At 33.8% G+C, this 23,451-nt stretch overlaps 2 protein-coding genes across 3 annotated transcripts; both read left to right on the plus strand.

Annotated features, from left to right (window-relative positions):
* Nucleotides 1-396: 396 nt before the first annotated feature.
* LOC140744030 (uncharacterized) lies at nt 397-17,984 on the plus strand. 2 transcript variants are annotated; one of them, XR_012102521.1, is made up of 3 exons: nt 397-601; nt 16,473-16,710; nt 17,262-17,984. XR_012102521.1 is itself a non-coding variant. In XM_073075469.1 (3 exons), the coding sequence occupies exons 1-3, from the start codon at nt 16,258-16,260 to the stop codon at nt 17,465-17,467; spliced, it is 456 nt and encodes a 151-aa protein (XP_072931570.1). In that variant the 5' UTR covers nt 15,912-16,257; the 3' UTR covers nt 17,468-17,984. The 2 variants fall into 2 exon arrangements, 1 of the variants encoding a protein (XP_072931570.1); XM_073075469.1 differs by lacking the exon at nt 397-601 and adding an exon at nt 15,912-16,269.
* Nucleotides 17,985-18,741: 757 nt separating this feature from the next.
* On the plus strand, nt 18,742-22,149 carry Varp (putative VPS9-ankyrin repeat-containing protein). Its single transcript, XM_073075992.1, has one exon. The coding sequence runs from the start codon at nt 19,284-19,286 to the stop codon at nt 22,083-22,085; it is 2,802 nt and encodes a 933-aa protein (XP_072932093.1). The 5' UTR covers nt 18,742-19,283; the 3' UTR covers nt 22,086-22,149.
* Nucleotides 22,150-23,451: the final 1,302 nt, after the last annotated feature.

The following is a 23,451-nucleotide window of genomic DNA, read 5'->3' on the forward strand; positions in this document are numbered from 1 at the left end:
GACTATTACACAAATTGCGAATTTAAGAAGATAGTATTTAACGACGAAAATTGAGAAAAAAAGGATATTTGAGATATACTTAGTACTAAAACCTGCTGGTCTGCTAAACAATAAGTTAATGAGTTAATAACAGCCATAAAACAAATACGCATAAATTAATGAGTTAGCAGCCTTAAGCCATGTACGTGCGAACGAAGGTTAAAACGAGCTTTGTTTAAAAATTATTCGGGCAATGTACAAGCAAATAAATCCGTTGTTGAGTAATAATGATGAAGCTCGTTAGCATTATTGCGTTAAGCGCATTATTTCGAACAGCTTCGCAATTCGCGCCCAATCAAATAATGGAATATTACGATTGGTGCGGGCCGCGGGCTGTATTCAGGTCATGAAACTCCTTATTATTGTACGCATTTACGTATTTATAATTAACCTTTATGATGTGTTAAGAGTTGTGTTACTATATTGTAATTAGAACCCATTGAACCGCTGTACCTGTTTCTCTGTAATAACAAAGCATTATTCTGGTTTGTGTAAGTGAAAGATACTTATACGCGGCGGTACAAATTAGTAGCCAGAGGTAGGAATATACGGCCGACGTCAGGTAGGTCTATTTTTTTATTTCTTTGTATGGCATCATCTAAGCTACATTTAAAATTTTAAACCATTTTAACGGCGCCTTCAATGAAGTCGGTTTAAAAAGGAAGAGAACTTTAAATAATTGTTTTTTCTGAATAAATAACAATCCTTTCACTTTTACATCAAATTTATACCGAATTAATAACTGTAGAACTATTTTCTAACATTCTTTGTCAACGACGTAGACACTATCGCTTTACAAGAAACTTCCCACGTGTACCTAATTGAACGTCCCAAAATAATTATCCCTTTACATTTTTGATACCTGAAATTGATATATTAACTGTATTCTAGGCTCGAACAAATCTTTATATCCTTTCTGAATATTTTACCATGAATTTTACTATTAATCTACAGCAGTATCGTTTGAGGGCCGCCAATATCGACAGTGTTAACGAAATATATTGCCAGCTGACGGAAACGAACTGAAGTTATGGGCTCATAAATATTCATACTCGTACTTACAATATTTAATCCTCAGCCATTTTTATTTTATACGCGGCTTAATAAATGCGTATATCATTTTGTATCTCTATACGAATATTGCAAAAATAAGTACGTAAATATGTGAGGAAAATATTGTTTACAGTAACTTACAGATTTATATTCATGGTTCGTACTGAAAAATATAACCCGTTATCCATCTAAAAAATAATTGATACACTATAGTGAATACACACAATACTGCCTTAACGCCACACTACCACATCCAACAATTCCAACATTGGTGAAACTGAAAACTTTGCCAGCTTGCAGGAAAGTGGCACTGATTTGATAAATAATTGGTCTACGTGTCAGAAAAAAAACTATTTGGTAATAAATATTGCTATACCTCCAAGGCCTAAATTGTTAAGTCGTAAACATTAATTGCACATTAAAAAATTACGTTTTTTTTTTCATTATTTCATTTATTGCATTAACTTCATACTTACCGTTCATTTCACATTTAGTATAGAAGGGAGTAACATAATTACTACAGTAATATCAAAAATGTTCCAACAACCGTATATTTCCGTAAAATAAACGTCAGCAGAATGAATTTGCAGCGCTCAGTTACTTTATAGCCGAGAATTAAAATTCATACACTGTGACGCTCTGAATTTGGAAATAGAGCCTTCCTTCACGGGTGGGCGCGCGCACTAAGCTGATATACTAGCCAAAGAGAATTGGGGGAATGAATACCTTTCCACGTTTTTTCACTTGATTTTTTTTTTTGCATTATTCATACGTCGAAGTCACATTTTTGTCGATGTTCAGTGTTTATCAGTAGTTTGGACTCTTACAAAGATTTCTAATTCGCTTAATTTCTAACTAATATTTCCACTTATTACAATATTTCCATGAATTTCGAAAAAAACTATCTTCATTATGAAAACTTTTACTATTTAGTACTACGTACCCGCTTTGTGCTAGTATTATTTCAGGATATAGAGAGTAAATCAATTAATTACTAAAAATACAGTACCTAAGTGTGCATTATAGATACCTACGGCAAAGTCGATAAACTCCAACTCCAAATTTGATACTTTCAAGTATTTATCACTTTGGTTCCATCAAACTAGATGCAGCCGTTTTCGAACTAAACTGATTTAGCTGTCACATTAATAAACTTAGCTAAATCGTATAATAGATCCTCATAGACATTTCCATTACATGAAAACCGATCAATTACCAATGCGGTAAGTAAACATAAGATAATTTATCATCGCTTCGAACACGTCAGTTACAATAATGTTCATTAGTATGACGCTGTTCCAGACAACCTCTAATTAAAGTTAAATTCGTGTTACATCGAATCTAGTTCTATAATTTTCATCTTAAAAAGTCTCAAAGTTAAAAAAAAACTCAACTCAAGTCTACCAGTTGCCAGTTGGTTCGAACCCTCTACTGTTCGACACCGCGGCACCAATGCCACACCTATTTCTGCCTAGTAATAGCAGTTTTAAGCGCTGCTGTGTTCCGGTTTCAAGGATGTGGTAACGGAAACATACTTTTCCGAGGCATTCTTATACTTTGACGACCCGCGTGGTGGAGCGGCCACCATACCGGTCTGACGCGCAAAGGGTCCCGGGTTCGATCCCCAGCCAGACAGATATGTAAATGATGAATTTAGATTTATGTTTCTTGGTCTGGGTGTTTGTGTATTTGTCTATGTGTGTGTCCATGGCACCCACGACACAGGGAATCCTAGTGTGGGGCTGTGAGTGTAGAAAGCGTTTAAAGCGTTTATTATTCCACATTAATACTCAGGGGTAACGGCGAATATGTCTGAGCCGATCTCTTGTAGGAAGCTAATCTTATTTGAGGTTCATTACGGGTGTATATGGGTGGCAGTAGGCACTTACCATCAGGTGGACTGCATTCTCGTCTGCTACTCCTAAGTCTGTATGGTAACTACTGCGTCTCTATGGCATAATGTAGCATGCCCGGTATCTACATTTCCTGTTAACGCCAGTCAAATTTACATAGGCATACGATAAATCAGATTATAATACGTAGAATACATAGATATAATAGAGTAGCTTATACTATAAACATTATAGTATCCGCATGCGTTGAGCCGCGGTTGTGTGGCCTCGTGGTCGTATGTGTGTTAGTATGGGGTAACCGCAGAATTGATTTTGGTCTGCTCTATTAATTGCATGCCTGCTTCTAATTTTCCATCCAATATCAAAATAAATTGTACTTTAATTGCTCAATGATAAAGTCAACATTGTGTTTATCTTTAAAAGTAGACACAATCACCGCACCTATTTTTGCCTCACAACAATAGTGTGTAGTTCAGTTCTTGTTTAAGTTTTTAGTTAAGGTTTCGAAGGTGATAGATATGTTTGTGGTTCGACTCCGGCGGCACCACCGCCACACCTATTTCTGTCTAATAACAGCTGTGTGTTCCGTTTTGAAGGGTGTGGTAAGGGAGGCATACTTTTCCGAGGCGTTCCAGCTTAGTCCTCAGAGGTAGCGGCGCATCTGTGGCCGATTTCAGATAGGAATATATAATTCTATCTGGGGTTGATTACAGATGTTCATGGGCGGCAGTAGCCACTTGCCATCAGGTGGACTGCGTGCTCGTCTGCTACTCCTATATTATAAAAAAAGAGAGAGACTTACAAAAGACACAGATAACGTATCTGTGACCGACATGAGTTACTGCTCTAATCATACCTGGGATCGATTAAAGATGTCCAAAAGGGGAAGTTACCACTTACCTACCATCAGACCTGTATGCTCATTTGCTATTTCTGTAAAACAAATACATTACAAGTACATTATACATACAACACATATATACAATACATTACAAGTATCTTATCCTATTTTTCTATAAGTTCGACCATTCATGTTTCTTCAATTTGTCCATTCACGCGCTTTACTTACAAGTATAAGTACTTATAAGTCGTAAAATTCCTAGTCTTTCCTTTTCATTAACTTACCAATTTTAATTTCATCCCTCGTTAAGGTCAGGACGACGAGCCACGTAATTAGTATCCTAGCCAATATGATATGCGCTATAAAGCGCGAATCGAGTGTATTTTAATGAACTTTTTAATTATGTACGTTATAATAATGTAGGTCATTGTACAACATATTAATAATATATCCATATCCAACATGCTAATAATATATCCATTATCGTAAAGGAATATATTATGTAACTTTACACAGGGAAAAATACATTTAAATTACTGTAGTATATACTTGTAGGTACGGTGGTGTTTACGTCACATAGTATATGTATTAGAGAAGTGAGAATACCATTTCAGATATTATTGTGTAAGGTAATAATAATAGCGAATAGCTTCCGGTGACATCTATCATTGTTTCCGTTGCGTTACCTACCTATTCGTGCTATTTCGTGCACAGAATACCAGCGTTTGAGGTGACTAAGCTTACCTGAAACATTAAAGCTGAGTGGAGACCTTTTCGGTTAAAAAAAATATGATATTTTTTGTATGCAATTTTAGATTTGTGTTTATTGTATATTTTTGCCGAATAAATTATTTTCTTTCTTTCTTTCTTCACGTGGAAAATGAGTCACCCAACTGACTAACTTTATACAAAAGTCCAGTAAAGCTACATAATTAGGTTCTTGTTCTGGGTTTCGGTCCGGTTGTATTCGTCTGTGAATGTGTCTATGACCACGACAAAGGGTACCCTAGTATGAGGCTGTGAGTGTAGAAAGTAGGGAGCAGTTTTGCAGACTTGTACCTTTATACTTCGTGACACAGCATGTTCATTTGCAACTTATATAAAACAATAAGTGAAAGTACACTGTAAATTAACAATTAGCTTAATGTACCCATAAGGTACCAAGTAAATAAAATTACGCATTTTTTTACATAGAATCATAATAGTTAATTAATTTATTAATTAATAACTTAAGAAATAAAAGAACTTTAATATACTTTACCTTTTTACTTTTCATTTTTATCCGGTTTATTTTTATGGTCCAATAATTACCTTGATAATACTCATAAATCATACACGTAAAGCTTCATGTTATTATGTTATCAATGTCCAGCTGATAACAGAGTTTCACGCGCTTCCGGCGACACCTGGCGCTTCCGTTGCGCTATCTACGAGCGAATTTCCACAGATAATGTCCAGCCTACTCCGATAACCCAATAATGCGTGTTTTATTACATTGGCAATAAACAAAACCTGACGACCCACATGGCGAAGTGGACATCATACCGGTCTGACGCGCTGAGGGTTTTCCGGGTTCGATGTCAGACAGATATGAATGATAAAATAAGTTTCTGTACCCTTACCATAAATTTTTACGTTTTGAGAAATATGACTGTTTTGATATTTGTTTACGTATTTGCCCATACAAATTCCAATCAGCGCCCCTAGCGGATTTTACCAGAACTATAGTGTCAGTAACGTAACATTAAATGTCTAAATTGACAAAATGGCGTAGAAATCCTAGATTATTATAGACTAAATTATTCCATTATATCTGGTTTCCTTATTTCGTATTTTAGAACAGAAATAGCAAAAGATACTAATTTTTAACTTTACCAGTAAATACGGTAATGGTATTAATAAACTCCTATTTAATTTGCAACTGTAAATAGAGTTCCATAAAAAATAAATTTGTTATATGTGAGTATAGAATATAAAATATAAGAAGATATGCACTAACACTGTCGAGCACTGATACGAGTAAAAGCCAGGTCTGTGGTAAAAGCGGTTCGCGCTTCCGCCAACACCTGACGTTTCCGTTACGCTATCTACGAAACACTTTCCATGGATACTATTCTATGCGGTCCGATAACGACGTTATAAAAAATTATATTTTCATTTCATTATTTTGCCTTTATCATCATCCACCTATTACTGTCCCATGGCTGCGCACGGGTCTCCCCTTAGAATGAGAAGGATTAGGCGCATAGTCAACCGCTGACCAAGTGCGTATTGGTAAACTTCACATACCTTTGAGACTACTTTTCTTATAATTTCTCAGGCATTCAGGATTCCACACGATGTTTTCCTTTGCCGTTTAAGCAGGTGATAATTAATTTCTAATTTTGTCTTAGAGATAGATTTTTTTCTAGATAGAAATTATTACTCAATGATAACTTCCAACAAATACGGTATTTTTTGCGTTGAGTAGTAGTAGTTCGATAGTTTGATAGTATATGTTGTATGTATATATTTACCTTAATAAATATATCCATGAAATATGAGCGAAGGTGTGATACAGTATGCAGTAAATATGAACTGTCCGGTACGATACGAGAGTAACAGCGGTTCGCGCGCTTACGGCGGTATCCGGCGTTTCCGTTGCGCTATCTATGACCGCATTTCTGCGGAGTTCAGCCTCATCTGACAACACGATAATACATGCTTTTGGAAATTGTGCTGTTTTTTTCATTTAACAGAACGTTGAAGATATACTTATTTTATGATAATGAAGCAGCATATGAGCATAATGTCACATAGTAGATCGCTTACAAGTATAGAGTAGTAGTCTGCAAAAGTACTACCTACAGTTTCAGATTTAAAAAGACGCTTTCTAAACTCACAGCCTCCTACTAGCTTACCCTGTAGCGTGAGGGGGCATAAATAGATATATGTATGTGTAATCGCCACAAACACCCGAACCCAGGACAGAAATATAAATCAGATATCTGTCTGGTCGGGGATCGAACCCGGAACTCTTTGCGTAGACCGCTGTGATGACCGGTGCACCACGTGGGTCGTCTTAATCGACTTAGTCTTTCGTACAAAGCATACCTACCAAATTCTGCCAATATGCGTAATATATATACAATATACACGTCGCCATTCAAAATCATCCACAGAAGTGCAAATTATACTTCAATATACATAACGTTACATTATCTTCAATTTTTATCTGAGCTTACAGAACGTACTCATACTATACCTATAGGGTACACGATAGCCCTGTATAATACTGATAACAGCGGTTCCCACGCTTCCGGCCATACCTGTACCCTTACCATGAGTTTTCAAAACATCCCACAATTTTACGTTACGTTTACTCAATCCATTATTCTGTTCCGTTTGCTTTCCAAAAAAGAGAGACAAAACATAAAGCGCATTATTGTCAATTTAGACATTAAATTGACAAAATGGCGCTTTATTAATGTTACGTTACTGACACTATAGTTCTGATACAATCCGCTAGGGCGCTGATTGGAAATTCTATGGGCAATACGAAAACAAATACCAAATCAGTCATATTTGTCAAAACGTAAAAACTCATGGTAAGGGTACTGACGCTTCAATATTATCAAAGACTGCAATACAGGATAATCCGATAGCTCCACTGATAAGCGCTGTGTGCAGACTATAGACCATAGGATCTAATGTTAATACTTACGTTACTTAATGTGGAACTACTTTTTACGTGACGTCAGCGGGTAATGTTTTCCGAGCGTATATAAGTGTGTTTCATTATTTGCCACTACTTATAGCCCAAACAGCTTTTAAAATACGGGGTGTAGTTTCATACGGCTAAATTGTGTGACGCAAGCTACATAATCACCCTTTTCAGATTTTTTTAACGAGTCTGGTTTTTTGTTATTATAATAAGTTAGTTTACTTAATTTTGTTTTAGCGTTCACTAAAAATAAAATAACTGATTCAACGCCTTAAAACCCTTCCTTCCCTTTTTGAAAAATCTTTATGGGTAGTATGTCACGGCTTTATTTAAATTGTTCCGAATATGGCTTTTCTAAATATCATATAACTTCCTTGGCTTCTTTTACATTTAATATAACTTCGAGATATTTAACAAAAACTTCCTCAACTCTCAGTAACTAATACATAATTAATGGACTTACAACTGTCATTAACTAACTCCAATTTCGTCGCTATCATTTTCTCAAGGGCGTCACAGTTTGCCACAAGTTATTGATTGAGTTGCCTTCGACATTGAAAGTTACAACAACGAAACTTCTGAAACTGCGATTAATCGCATCGGACCCGTCACGTAGCCAATAAGAGTAAATAAGCAAAGAAGAGGTTTATACTAAGGGTTAATGCCTATATTGTTAAGGCTGCTTGCATTGGGATAAGTATCTATAAAATACATATGCGCTTACTACAATTCAAGTTTTATGTTTTAAATATTACACAAAACCAATTCTTTTTGGTACTTGCTAATTTTATCACCATAAATCTCTCATAACTAGCAGCTTCTGTAGCTGAAGATAGCTAGATTAAAAAAAAAACTATTTTCGCACTTAGAAGTTATAAAAGTCAACTTCCACCATGAGTGGACATAAATTGGTTGGGATCACAGATAACATAACGAAAATGTTTATATTTCCACAAGCCACGTTTCTACTAATTTATTCGATAATTTCTTAAAGCACTTTGAAAGCTTTATAAAATCTTAATTTATTATAAAATGTGTTTATAACAATTACCTGTTTATACTTGTCAAAACAATTTCGAAAAATCAGTTCTATCTACAAGTCAAGTATGAATTTCATTTTCTGCGGATATTTATTCAAGTGACGTAGGTGACGCAGAGCGAACTTGGTACGCGGTGCGAAAAACTTTGCCGAGAGACACGAATTCGCTTTTAAGGAGCCAACGATTCAGATGCTCCGTATGCCCTGAGTGTGAACTGAATAGAAAACTCCTCCTAAACTATTTACTTTAAAGCTTAAACAATATAAAGAGCGGTTTATCTCGAAACTGCACTTTACTGTGCAAACCCCGACTCTATACTGAAGCTGGAGTGGAGGAATTTTAGTTAACTTTATTTTATTTATCGCGATATATTTTCTCCTTGGACAAAGTAAAATTTATGAGAATTATATATAAAATATCTATAATTATTTGTTAGTAATTCAATTTACAGAGTGAGTAATAAAGTATTTTTAGTAATTAGGTAGGTATTTATCACTACGTCACGTCACTACTACGTTTGTAAACTAGTAAACCTTTTGAAAATAAGCATGTAGTAAAAAGAACAAATTGTAAGCAACTCACAATAATATATCATCATTTTTGGGTGCAAAAATAACTAACATCACTCATTTTAAGAATAGTCATAAACTAACTAAAAACTTATACCTATTTGAACTTTACCAGACGACTGTCGCAAAATAACTAATATTACGGCGTAGACTGTACAGACACTTTGTTATTTATTAGACAAAAAGGCAAAGGTCCTTTCCTGAGTAAGAGATATTACTTGTTTGCAAAGCAGACGTTTCTTAAGCAAGCTTTATTTCAGGCTTCCAGGCGTCTGCTTCGCAAAGATCGTGCTTTGTGACAAAGAACGCGAATTCTTTAACAAAAAATGTTGCTACGGTATGCTTACAATTTTAGCATTAAACGTTAAATAACGAAATATTTTCCCCTTAAAATCCTTCTATATGTAACTAAGTATTTTATAGAAAGCAAAATAGTTGTTAAGAACGTTATCATGTTAAACAACTATATAATTTTAAATAACTCCTTAACATTATAATATAATATAATAAAAATAAGAAGCAAGTTTACTTTTAAAAAAATAACATAAAATGTCAAGGAAACATATTACAATAAGTAAGTTTTTACGTAACGGCATTTTTCAAACAATTTCAAGTTTTAAAAATAAATCTTGCGATGCAAGATTTATTTTTAAATAATACTTTTTATAAGTAGTTCTATTATAAAATGAATCTAATTAAGGTTCAAGAAATTGTTTGGTGTACTATTATTTGGTGATTTTAAGGGTAATTCATGACTTACTTACATTTATTAAAAATTAATATACAATAGAGTACTTGGTCGCTGCTCAGGCTACGGAAATTTCCGACAGGGCTTTGGAGATTTCTAATGGCCTCTATTCAATCCGCAAGGAATCCCTGGGGAATGTATGAAAACATGGTGACCAAAATATAGTTATTGTAGCTTTTAGTACATACTCATCTGATGATAGAATTCTTAATATAGGGTTCGACAGCAGAAGATGGATTCATCACTATTGCCTTTATAGTTAACATGTGATTTGTTATGAACATAAGTTATGTTAAGGTAGATTTAATCAACTGTAAAATACCGTTGATGTGTCATTTCCATATAAAAAACAATTTGCATAAAAACTGTTATTACTGCAGTATGGGCTAAATGATATAGTAAAATAGACTGTACTAATTCTCTGATATGATATCTCTCGCAGGTGTGATAAACAATCTTCAAACCAAGAGAATAGTGTTATTTAAAACATAAAACTTTGTATACATACGCTACAGTGAATTGACAAAGTATTTCGGTAAATATTTACATTATAGGTGTTCTTTATAATTGTAAAAAAGTTACAGAAAGTATTCAAAAATTTGCATAAAACTTGTAGCTTTTTCAGAAAAATCCGGTCGCCCTAAGAGGTCCTAATGACCACTTTTCACTTTGTAGTTTGTGGTCCTGCGAGCATTACTTATCCTGGAAAAAGTAGGTCGAAGCATTGTTATGTCGTTAAAATAGGTTTTAAGTATTTTTGAAATCAGTAGGAACTTTGTATTTTTTTTACCTTATGTTTCACTGTACAGTTTTTCAATTTACAAAGGCACCCTTTACAAGTTCTGATCAAAAAGCGATGTAATAAAAATATAATATCAAGAAGAAATCATTACGATGTATTCGATGACAATTATGACAAGTAAATTCTTCTAAAAATGTAGTACATACATGCCACCCCATAGCTTTCAATATAAGCTGAGTTTTTTTTAGAAAACAAGTGTATTTTTTAGGAAAACAAGCAGACACGCAGACATACGACATACACAAATTCAAAAACACAATTTCTTTATTATCTGAATGTCAATTACCTTTAATTCACAGGTATGCAATGCAATTTCACTTATAGACACCTATATTACTCTAACTAAAGAATAAGTGATCAGAATAAAATATACGAAAAAGCGTTATTTATTATTGGTAGAGCGTGTAAAATTCTTTAAAAATAGCTACGGAAGTCCCCGGTCGCTATCGGAGGGCCCTAATGGCGTCTATTCACTCCGTCCTCTGAGTGTCACTCGGGGAAATGGCGCATTGTCCGCGTGAGGGTGAGGAACTGAGGACCAAATATACGGAACATGATATTTTGTAAATATGGCTACTGGGGTGATAATAGACCCTTAAATGTCACGTAGGATGTGAGATACCCGTAACAAGTCAAGAATTGTTATAATAAATTGAATGAAATGTACAGTAATAGGTACATAAATTGATAAAACGAAAGAGTAGTAATTTATTTGTCCTTAGACAACTCTATCTTGATTTATATTTTTGTTGTTACTAAATTGTTAAAGATAATAATATAATTTTATAGCACGTATTATTTTATAACTATAATTTAGATCTAGATTTAGACATGAGGTTTAATTTTATTAAATAATCGAAAATATATTCAAAATAATAAAGTGAACGTACTTTCCCACGCTTTTGTAATATAGGAAAAAATAATAATGTTGACGTAAAAGAGAAAATCATTTATAAATCTCTAATAAGAACATAAATCACCTTAGAGGTGTTTCAAAGTGAATCGACTCACAATTTCTTTGGCATACAATTTAGGTAACCTACATTTGCGAACCAAAATCCTTCAAATAGGCATATGCCGGCCTTTTCGCGCCCGTCTACTGAACTCCTCGAGGGAACATAAAAGAGTAAGCCCTTTTTACTACAAGTCAGAAGAGCCTTTGAAAATCCATTTCTGTGGTGTAATACCTGTTTATATTTTTCTGCGCGCTTTTTGAATGAAAATGAGCGAATAAAGCTTCAAGTAAAATATGAGTTTACACTCCATTGCTATATCATATGATATATTTCTTGTACTTTTAAACTTTGTAGCGATCTTTACTTATTTTTATTATTTTCTAGATTTTTTTAAATACATTTATTTTAGGATAAAATCCAATGTCACTCAGCAATAGCTCTATAAACACGACATGTAATACGAAAATTATTTTATACAAAATAATACTAAACGATTCACTTTCACATGAGCATAATTCTTAATAAAATATTTTTTGTTACAATACCCAGCAAAGACACAATCGTCTGTGAACGTTTGCAACACCAGAGAAGATGCTGATGGTTTTGATGGTTGGCTTTCAAGAGTTATTTTTGTAGGTCTTTTGAAGAATTTTGAATAAAGGCATAACGCTTCAGAATCCTCAATCATTTCACATCCAAACCCAAACCAGACCCACGTCTCATATTATTATTTTTTAAACTACATAGGAATAAACACGGTACAATAAATAGTCTTTTTGTGTTTCGTGAAAATAAATAAACGCATGTAACTAGGTACACGTGATACAAAATATTACATCGCATATAAATATCGACATTTAATCTCACTGGCACAAAAGTATTGTATAAAAAGAGAACAAAAGTTTCGCATCCGGAGTGCCGTCCAGTCAGAATTCAAATTAACCACTTCATGTCCCGGATGAAACATCGCTAAAACATTCATACGACCGCACGTCGGAACACTGGTACGATTTTGTCTTGTTTCAACGCAAGCTGATGATGTACACATTTTTAATGACGTGATGTATTGAAGGTGGTAGAACTCTTTGTGGTTCGACTCCGGCAGCACCACCGCCACACATGTTTCTGCCTCATAATAGCAGTGTTAAACGCTGCTTGTTCTGGTTTGAAGGTGGGGTAAGGGAGACATCATTTTCCAAGGCGTTCCAGCTTAGCCCTCTGGAGTAGCGCCGCCTCAGGCTAACCTCAGGTAGGATCCTTTCTGAGGTTGATTAAAAATGTCCACAAATGTCCATGGGCGGCATTAGCCTCTTACCATCAGGTGGACTGCATGCTCGTCTGCTATTCCTATATTATAAAAAAGCTTATTCCTGTTTATTCATTGTAGGTTAATGCCTAATTACCTAATACCTAATAAATATATTTAATACGGCTAATGCCGTATTAGATATATTAATATTTAAGTCGAGAATTGGCTGTTGAATGTGTGAACTTATTTACGATTATCCGTTTTAAACCTTTTCCCCTTAAAACCATTACAAAAAAATATATTCTTAACTTCATATCACTCATTCTTGAAGTAAAAAAAAAACAAGATTCTCTCATAAATAACGTAACATATGACGACATGTGGCGTTTGAATATTTGCATCCCGAATAGGATGCAATCCCGGATAGGATTAAAGTTCTGCGATTGAAGCCACTACACTTAAGAACTAACGAGAACTAAGTTGGAATGCCTTGTTTTAATCTCGTATTTTACGTAAATTTACTCTCAAAATTTTCGTAAAATTTACCAAAATTGTGGGTGTAAATTTCAGTACACAAAGTTAAATAACACTTTTATTACCCATCATGAAGTGGCTCGGAAGCTACAGAAAGTTATGTAGAGTCGCACGGCGCGCGGAACAAAGGTGGTCTTTGAACAAAACTGGTATTTTACAGCCGAAAGCCGTTTGCGAGTGAGACATTAGCACCTAGATATGTAACATTAAAAATACTGCTTCGCTTATTATTTATTATCTAACCTTTTTATAACAGAACTTTAACCAAAGCTGATGTTTTGATGTTAAGACGTGCCCACTCGTTGTGAACTATAAACAATTTCATCTAGAAAAGGAGTATCTGCTTTTACTTACCCTTTAAAATTACCTATATAATGCTTCGAACCTGCTGAGGATGCCACTTTAGTCCTATTGCTAGGTGTCGTCTACGGCAACTTCTTTTGAAAAAGTAAATTATCAATGAAAATAAGAGTATTCTTACAACACTCACATGATCAGGTTAAAAAATATACTAATTTTAACAGGAAACCACAACGGATTTTCTCTCAAAATTAAGATTTTGGCTGATCTTCTCATAGATAGTCGAACCGCCCAGTGCAGTTGTATACGTAACAATCAATTACTATTACTCCTCAAAATAACTTAAAACCTCAAATGGCCACAAAAGTAGAAAAAAGTAAAGTGCGAAAAATTCTGAGTATAATCCGAAATATACGGACGGATAAGCACCAAAAGTGAAGATGTGAATGCCAGTCCGTAAATATAAAAAGCCAAATAACACTTGGACTTACTTATCACGAAATGGCTCTCGGAAACGGCAGAAAGTTGGTTGCGAGGAGTCGCGAGGAACAAAGACCGCCTTTAGGTACGGCTGCTTTCAACGCCCGCCCTCGCGAAAACTCCCTTTAGAAATTATTAATGAACGAAATCATTAGCACTTCAGTTGAGCACAGAAACAAAAATATTTTTCGTTGGAAAATTTTCATCAATCTTTCGCATCGTTATCTAATTGAAAAAACTCCGGCGTCAAACGAAGTTAAAGAACCTTTTGATCATTATTATGAGTTTTTCAAGACGTTTTTCGAATACGAATTCCGTTTTTAGGTACATTGTTTAATCAAGCTTCGTATTTATCTTTAACTTCCTCTATTATTAAGTATTCAATTACTCGCATAACTAAACCTAAAAAATAAACGGCTACGGGAAATACGAACCACTTAAGATAAATTAGACATATTTAGCATACGGTAGGTACAAATTATTTGCAAAATCCTTTTGTTTTAAAGGAATATTGCCCAAACTATGACATCATGTTGTACGTTGCTAGTGGCTTTACCCACAATTTAAAAGTGGTGATAATGCAACGGTATAAGTCGTTTTGTCTTTATTTTCACAAGCAGCAACGCATAATTCACTTCAAATAGGAGTAGGACGTACTTGACCTAATTGGAATCGGTTAACACGTCCATAATGACCATTTACCATCACCTGGACTGCACGCTCGTTAACCCATTGCATAAAAAAGAATTGAATCGTTTGTTATCATCATTACAATTCTCAATTTTCGAAACGAAATAGCGTCAGTCATCATTTATTTTCAGTATCATTTAACACCGTGAATTGAGTTCACAGTCGAAGCGGACAGGATACAACATGATAAACTGAGCAAACATTGTCGATAAAAATAAACGTACGTCCGAATAAACTTGACCGATGTTATCTTGTGCGAAAGTTTACTTGAACACTATGAATATTTATATTTAGGGATATAACTGCGCGGTTTCAAACGCATTTCGTCTAGGATAGTTATTTTTCATTTAGAAACCTTACGTACGAGTATATACATGAAATCTTACGGCCCTATTCCGAATAAACAACTCGACAATATTGATAATGTACCTAAGTACCTATCTAAAAAATGTATTTTTAATAACTATTTCTATACATGAAATTTGTATGTTTTTTATACAAAATATACTTAAAGGAATACACAATTTTGTAGTACATGCATGTATTTTCATTGGATTTACCTGGATAGTAAACACGCGGTCAATTTATAGATATTTGCCTTGTTAGCTGTATGTGAATACTTTATACAAATAATATCACTCATAATTCGTAATATTTATCTTTCTGTACTGTAGGTAAAATATTTGAAGATGATAGAAAACAGTCTCAATTGCGGTTGCAACTTAATTGTTTGTAAAGTGACATTTGCATGTGAGTGCTATTTGAAGAGGTTTCCCTGGACGGGAAAACGAAGTGCTTATAAATACTTTAATATAACCTACATCTATATTTCGCAGGGTAAAAATATCAATTAAAGAAATTCACCAGCACACAGCAGCGCTTAACACGTCTAGAGAGAAATGGCGGTAGTGCTTTCGTTGTAGAGCCACAAATGGATGTATCACCATCCATGTTTATTAAAAATAATAATTATACGATATGAACCTAAATAATTTTGATGCAGTATACACCTAATATATATCATATTTTATTTGGTTCACCTACGTACACTAATTACAACTGCCTATAATTCCTATAGCTTCAACAGATAAACCCAACATTACTCATAACTTTCTTATTGACTTATACCGTGATATTGTACAAATTATATGAAAATCACTAATTGCTGGTACAACAGTGGTTTTTACATTATTATTATTCTTTAGTATTTTGGTTCAAAAAACAACAACATTGACATCACTACTTAATCACTGCCAATAAATAGATATGAATCTTGGTTTCATTCTGTTTACGTTAATTAGCAAGTCGGTCTGAAAAACCTATATATGTATAATACAAAGGCAAAATAACGTACAACTTCATTCAGTCGTGAAAATCTGTTCGTGCTAAGTAGCTTGATCATGGGTATCGAAGTGAGTTTCACAGTCAATATAAAAGTATCGACTATTTTACTGAATAAAATAACAACGTATATTAAATTTTTTGAGTGAAAAAAAATCTTTATTTTCTGTCTATATCCTAAATTGTAAACTTAGTGAATGTAAACATTTTTACAACACAAATGTTAAACATAAAATTTTTGAGCTATAATTATAAAATTAAATCTAATTTTCAGAATATATTTACCCTGGCTTGCGTCATAATATTGGTGGGGTATGAAAATGTTAATGCTACCGAAAACCAACATAATCCTAGTGAAACAAAGCCTACGCAGTTTAATCCATTGGAAGATCTAATATTGAATCAAAAGCATCATGACATTTTTGACAATAACTTAAACAAAGATCACGGACTCGCTCTTTCAAGAGTAAAAAGACAATATGGATATGGTTATGGATATCCATATGGCAGGGGTGAGTTAACCACGTTTTCTTCCAATTATATATAGTAAATAATTTTATGTTGAATTTTTTTCCTTAACTCAGGTAAATTATTTTATAATAGGTATAGAGATACGGCAAATGTACATCGGTCCACTTGATGATAAGTGATCACTATCGCCTATGAACATTTCCAATAAAGATCAGATATGATTGTATTTCTACTACTTAACTTTAAGTCGATTGAAGTTGCATTGCTACCTACTCCTGAAAGCTAAACTAGAACGCTTCATATCATCAGTGTACGACATCAGTGTATCTTGCTTACCGCACTCTTCAAAGCAGAACACAGCAACCCTTAACACAGCTGTCTTAAAGTAGACAAGTGTGGCGGTGTTTCCTTCGGAACCGAACCAACCTTTAAATGAAACTAATGCTACAAAAATGTATAATATGGCCTCATGGATACATTTGTACCTACTTAACTTGACGGAGTGTTAGATTGCATAATTATGTAACAATATTATTTTTGAAAAAAATAATACTTACATTACATTGTTAATTAATTTGATTTTGTTGTTCAGGTCGATACTATCCGCTACCCATATTCGTCGGTGGTGGTTTCGGATACTCGGCGTTCGGTCCACGAGGTTTTGGAGGACGTGGCTTCGGGGGGAGAGGTTTTGGAGGTCGGGGCTTAGGAGGAAGAGGATTCGGAGGGAGAGGAATCGGAGGAAGAGGCTTTGGAGGCCGCGGTGGCATTGGCGGAGGGCGTGGTGGGAGAGGGTAGTAGCGTTAATTTGTATAATTTACTTTTGTATTCCTTATACAATATAAATTTACAAAATAAAAAATTTATCCGAACTGCAAAAAAACGGACATTATAAATGTTGATCAAGCTAATTTCTATGAAATTATACTTCTTTGGATAGATTAAGTAAACTAGAGAGAAGAATGACTACAGAAGTATGAGAAACGACTGAGACTTAAATTTAAATAAAGTCGCGTAAACCATCTAACAACATAACAGGTAATTTCAATATTGATCATAAGTGTTACTTTATCGCTTAATCAAAGATAAAAATTATATTATAGGAGACTAGTTTTACCATAACGTTTATTTAACTATAATAATGTTTTACATTTAGGTACGTGTACTTACAATAGGTGCATAGTGAATCAGCACAGTGATTCACAAATATTTTTAGAATCGATATTGACCCTATCTGTTATAATTTAGCCTATCTTGCATGTATTTTTTATTTGTTCTTTTTATTTACGAGTTCCCATTACCTCCCGCTATATTTCGAAAGTAAAATAATAAATATTTATAAAATAATCACAACGAATTTAATTTAGATATATTATCCCGTGAGTACCTCGCAACTTAGTAATTTAATTAGTTGTTCAATCTATTAGTCTAGCCAGGCGCATCTAATGTAGCTTCTTGAATGTTATTTTGACTTGGAAGCCCAGTTATATGTATAGTCCTTTGAATTTAGTTCCAATATCAGCTTCCTAGATTAAAAAATCACCACAGCCACCAAAATCAACTCAACGTATTATACTGTCTATAATTATCGATGTAGCGTCAGTAGACGAAAATATTGTTTTCCCTGTAGTGCATGGACATGGCATGGACTAGTATAGAGTTATGGTATCCCCTGCCTGTCATAAGAGGCGACTACAGTTAACTTCCGGGGTTGCAGGCGGCAAGAGTAGGAGTTTGAAAACATTCCATTTTTGAGACGTAGGGTATGTTACAAAAACAATTACAAAAACAACCTATAGGTTGCCATAAACAGAATCATTTCAAAAAGGTTGTAAGATGTTATATTAAGATTATAATCGTGTGAATATTTAAGTGATTATACCCGCGTAAAATATTTCGGTGGATATTGGTACGCTATGTTAGGATTTTCATATTTAAAAAAAACATATTTTTAAAAAGCATTTTAACGCTTTATCCAACCAGGGCAAAATATATGAAAACTTGGCAACATTAATTATCGCCTCATGTCATGCAGACTTATTATTACGTCAGTGTCGTCAGTTGACATTATGTTTGTCATTTGTAACGTAAGTGTGTTTGGTACTTTGGGTTTAGTTGCACTCGATTGGTGTTGCTGTCGGCTCAAAGAATATAATAGTATAGTCGGCCTATACATATAACAGTCTATTATAATCTCGATGGAACATACAATACATACATACAGTCGCAAACTCGCAAGTACTATGTTCCTTGAATAGTTGTGTTTATCATCGTTATCGACAAATCGGAAAGAGCTAAGTTATCAGACAATACAATGCGGTCTCCATCAAATAAAGCAAGGTGTTCATGAAAGCAATAACTTTATAGTTTTCATAATAAAAGTGGCAGTAAATAAAATATTATGTTCTTAAAATGGTAAATTTAAATTATAAGTGCTCGCCATTGAGATAATTTTCGTAATAACCATAGAATTCCCATTAGCAACTTCAAAACTAGTTTTTGTTATAAATTAACATACATAACGTCTTCGGAAAATTATTGTGCAACGACATGTTAATGCCTAAATGTCGGATAAGTTCACGCTCGACTTGTTTCGGTTGACAAGGCTTCAGATATGGAAGGCGCTTACGACGAAATTATTTCCGATAATCCGTTCTACAGAGAACTTAAAAATGAATACACAAGTTTATTTCAACATTGTATATCGGAATCGTGGATAATTTGTGTGCCTCGCATTGGAAGTTTGACGACAAGAGTGTTCACTGTGGAAGACTTCTGCGCCCACGTCCTTGTGCCCAGCGATGAGCTTCCCGAGACACACTACAGTACCTTGACTGAGAAGCAAGTAACTGTCGTCAACAAAGTCATCACTCTCGAAGTCACAAAGGGCCTGCCCCTACAAAGTCACATATTGTTCGAAGAAACCTTCTACACTGAGGACTTTATTAAATACAAAGTATGGTGCATAGAGAGCCCACTCGAACCCACTGCTAATACAGGTGATAATATAGTTACAAAGGAATACCTTTTGTCAATTAATGATTGCATAGATTTACTGTGGACACAAGCAGCAGGCCGGCAAGTTCTAGACCAAATAGAATTGTGTGTACAAATATTTGTGAAGAAGCATCCAATTTTGCCTTTAGCTCTGGCCCCACTGAAAGATGCTGTCAGTGAACTCTACACACAGTGCCTTCAGGTCACCTTACAGAACCGAAGACTCAGAGAAAAATCCAAAGCCTCCAAACATATTTTAGAAAATATAAAAATAGCAGTGGAGTGTTACATGCAACATTTGTTATTTGATAACTTGTTTAAACCTATTTGTACAAGCTGTGCTTATGAGGATTCTCATCTTAATAAGAAGATTAGGAACATGTGCGACATTCAACTTAGAGACCTTGACATTAAAAAGGATTTGTATCATGCAGTGCCCAAAGCAAAGCAAGTTCTTTCCAAAATAGATACCTACAACACAGTTTTAGAAAAGGTTTTGTGTTTAAAACAGGCCTTAAATGCAATTAACAAAGTGGATAGCAGCAATAATGTTGTTTTTCTAACAGCTGATGACTTATTGCCAGTGTTTGTATTTCTACTCATTAAATCTGGTTTACCAAACTGGTACAGCCAGCTCACATACATGAAAGAGTTCCGGTTCAGTGGAGTTGGTAAGGGAGATGGAGACGAGAGTTCCTTCCTCATAACAACATTAGAAGCTGTTATAGAGCATATACAGTCTGGTGCCTTAACAGGACCACCAGATCCTGAAGCCTATTACTATGAAAGCAATTTAACTGAAGATAATTTAGAAACTGGTTCAAATCAAAGAAGGAGCAGCTTAACTGAATCAATGTCAACATCAGATACCGGCACTAGGGAAGAAACTCTTGAGTATGTGTTTGACTTAATCAAAGCAAATCATGTAGAACAAGTACAGGCAATATTAGAAAAAAATAGAAGGCACCTCGACCGCATACAACAGAATGAAAGAAGTGCTCTCAAATTCACATTGCATGATAATCTTGATGAAGACGATGATGATGATGACAGTGAAACTGAAATATATCAGAAGCTTTGTCACCCTTTATGTACCTGTAAGAAATGTTGCTGCAAAATATCTAAGAAACTCTTGAAAACTTCACCAACAGTCACTTCAAGGGATAGCCATGGTTTAACACCATTACATATGGCATGTATTCATGGTAAAGCTGCAGTTGTGGAAATACTTATTGATATTGGTGCAGAAATTGATGCTACAGATTTAAATGAGTGCACTTCATTACATTATGCTGCTGCCAGAGGTCACCAAAATGCCTTACTCCTGCTACTACATTCAGGTGCCAACATCAATAAACAGAACATTGAGAAAAATACTCCTATCCACCTGGCTGTCAACAATGGTCATTTAAGTTGTGTTAAGGCTCTCATATATTTTGCAGAACATGGCAGGAAAAAGATTAACCTTAATTGTGCCAATGAAAGTGGTAACACACCATTACATATGGCTTCTAAATGGGGCTATGAGGGCATCGCTAAGATATTAATTGAGAATGGTGCTGAGCCTTCATTGCAAAATCGTCACAACAAAACGGCATTTGACTATGCTCATAATTTAAAAATACTTCACGTCCTAAAGTCCTGTACACCAAGTTTATATGAGTATATACATATAACAAATACAGATGTGAAGACTTTGAACTGTAAACCTGATAATCCAGTTACTTTGAAATTACAAAAGATTACTATGAAAAGCAATGACCCCAACAATGCATCCAAGGTAGTTGAAAATTTGAAGAGAATTGAAAGAATACTGCAAGCAATATCTTATGGGGATGTGAAGCTTGCATGCTTTTATATGAATATTAAATATGAAAATTATAGCAATAGTAGCACTGAAAGTACAAATTCTTGTCATCCTCTCTGTGAATGTGCATCATGTATGAGAAAATGTGAAAATAATATGTTAGACTTTGATATAAACTTCTGTGATTTAAATGGTTTTACGGCATTACATTGTGCAGCTCGCTATGGACTTGATGAACTTTGTAATATTCTAATCTTAAACAATGCAAATGTAAATAGTACTAATAAAAAGGGACAGACTCCTTTGCACTTGGCATCTTTACATAACAAATCTCAGGTCATAAGTTTGTTACTAGACCATGGAGCTTTTATAAATGCAATGGATGTGGCAGGCAACACGCCACTCCATGATGCAAGTGAAATGGGAAATATTGGCGCATGTAAGACTTTGCTTAGTTACAACCCTGATATAACCTTGGTGAATGGCTCAGAAGAGTCTTCATTGGATGTCGCTAAGCAAAAAGTCCATTTAACCATTATAGATTTAATACAAAAGTATTCTAATACTCAATTGGCAACTTTGCAATGTAACAAAAAAATTAACACAATGTGATTAAGAATTCCTGTTCCATAATGACATTCCCAGAATCTTGTCTTAATAATAAGAAGCTTGAGTCACATTTTAAGGTTAATTTTATATACAATCTGGTTGTTTTTTGTTTGAAATATTGTACTACTTTTATATTCATACTGCCAATTAACAGATGTTCAACATATACTTTAAGGTATAAACTATAATATAATTTTATATTAGTATAAGAAAAAACACAGGAAACCATAATGAAACACAGTTATTAGTAACAAACCTTTTATTTATCATTCATTGGACAATTAATTTCAACTGGTTTCTGCTTATTCACAAGTTTTGTTTGTGCCATGCATACACAAAAGCAACTATCATAAGACTGATATTCATAATATTTTTTTTATTTTTATTTTGTATTTTACTTACTAGATAATCACAATCTTCACTATACCATGAAATATTTTGACAATAAATATAATATAAAAATGTGTACAATCTTTCATTCCTTTATTAGACCTTGATTTATTCACATATATTTTATAAGTACTAGTTATAATCTAATCTAAATAATATTTACAAGTACTGTGTTAGTTTTACTAAGTAGTATAACAATATAAAAATTTTGAGCATTTATATGCAATTTCATGTAATAATGATGTAATTAATGTATTTCAATAGAAAATAATATTTAATTTCTAAAACTTTCATACATGTATTTACAGTAAAATATCAATTTATGTGTACTTTTAAAATATTTACAAACTATCTGAAATTAGAACAAACCATGAACATAATATTAAAATTGGCTTTGCATAAATTCTTCGTTTCTTTAGCTAAAATACTTATTCGCAAATAGAGACATAGCCATACAATCCTCTTAGACATTATTATATACTATGGATATATAAAATGATATCTCAAAAATTATGAATCTATAAATATGACCGTTTAATATTTTAAAACATTTTAGAAGCATAATATGATACTACGACTTAGCACATTGCATATTGAATAAATACAAATAATTATTTTGCATAGTACAATAAGACAATCTTAATTCACTAACCAAAATAATTAGTATTAGATGTCGTAAATACTACTGATAAGTATAAAGAGTATCTTGATTTTTAGAAGTATAGATATAAACAATAAAAAAACTTCCAAAGTTGGTACTTAATTTTACTGATTAGTAAACACGATATGCAGGAGACATCCATAACCAATTCAAAATACTTATGATCTGATCTTGCATGCAGAAATATATGAGATCACGGTATTCTTGTATTTTTAAATAAAACACTGGCTTACTATACTCTAAAATATGTCATCTTCCTAATATAAATATTTATTCATATTTAAATTAAAATCACTACGGAAAGTAGCCTACAATTAG

The sequence above is a fragment of the Epargyreus clarus genome, unplaced genomic scaffold, assembly GCF_041222505.1.
Source record: "Epargyreus clarus isolate Ecla_fem2 unplaced genomic scaffold, WU_Ecla_fem_2.2 ptg000008l, whole genome shotgun sequence".
In the NCBI taxonomy this organism is placed as follows: domain Eukaryota; kingdom Metazoa; phylum Arthropoda; class Insecta; order Lepidoptera; family Hesperiidae; genus Epargyreus; species Epargyreus clarus.

Excerpts from the sequence above, each read along its gene's own strand:
- LOC140744030 (XM_073075469.1), top strand. Across the intron at positions 16,711-17,261 it reads TGGATATCCATATGGCAGGG|GTCGATACTATCCGCTACCC; the intron begins GTGAGTTAACCA and ends TTTGTTGTTCAG.
- Varp (XM_073075992.1), top strand. The coding sequence starts at position 19,284 with ATGGAAGGCGCTTACGACGAAATTATTTCCGATAATCCGTTCTACAGA.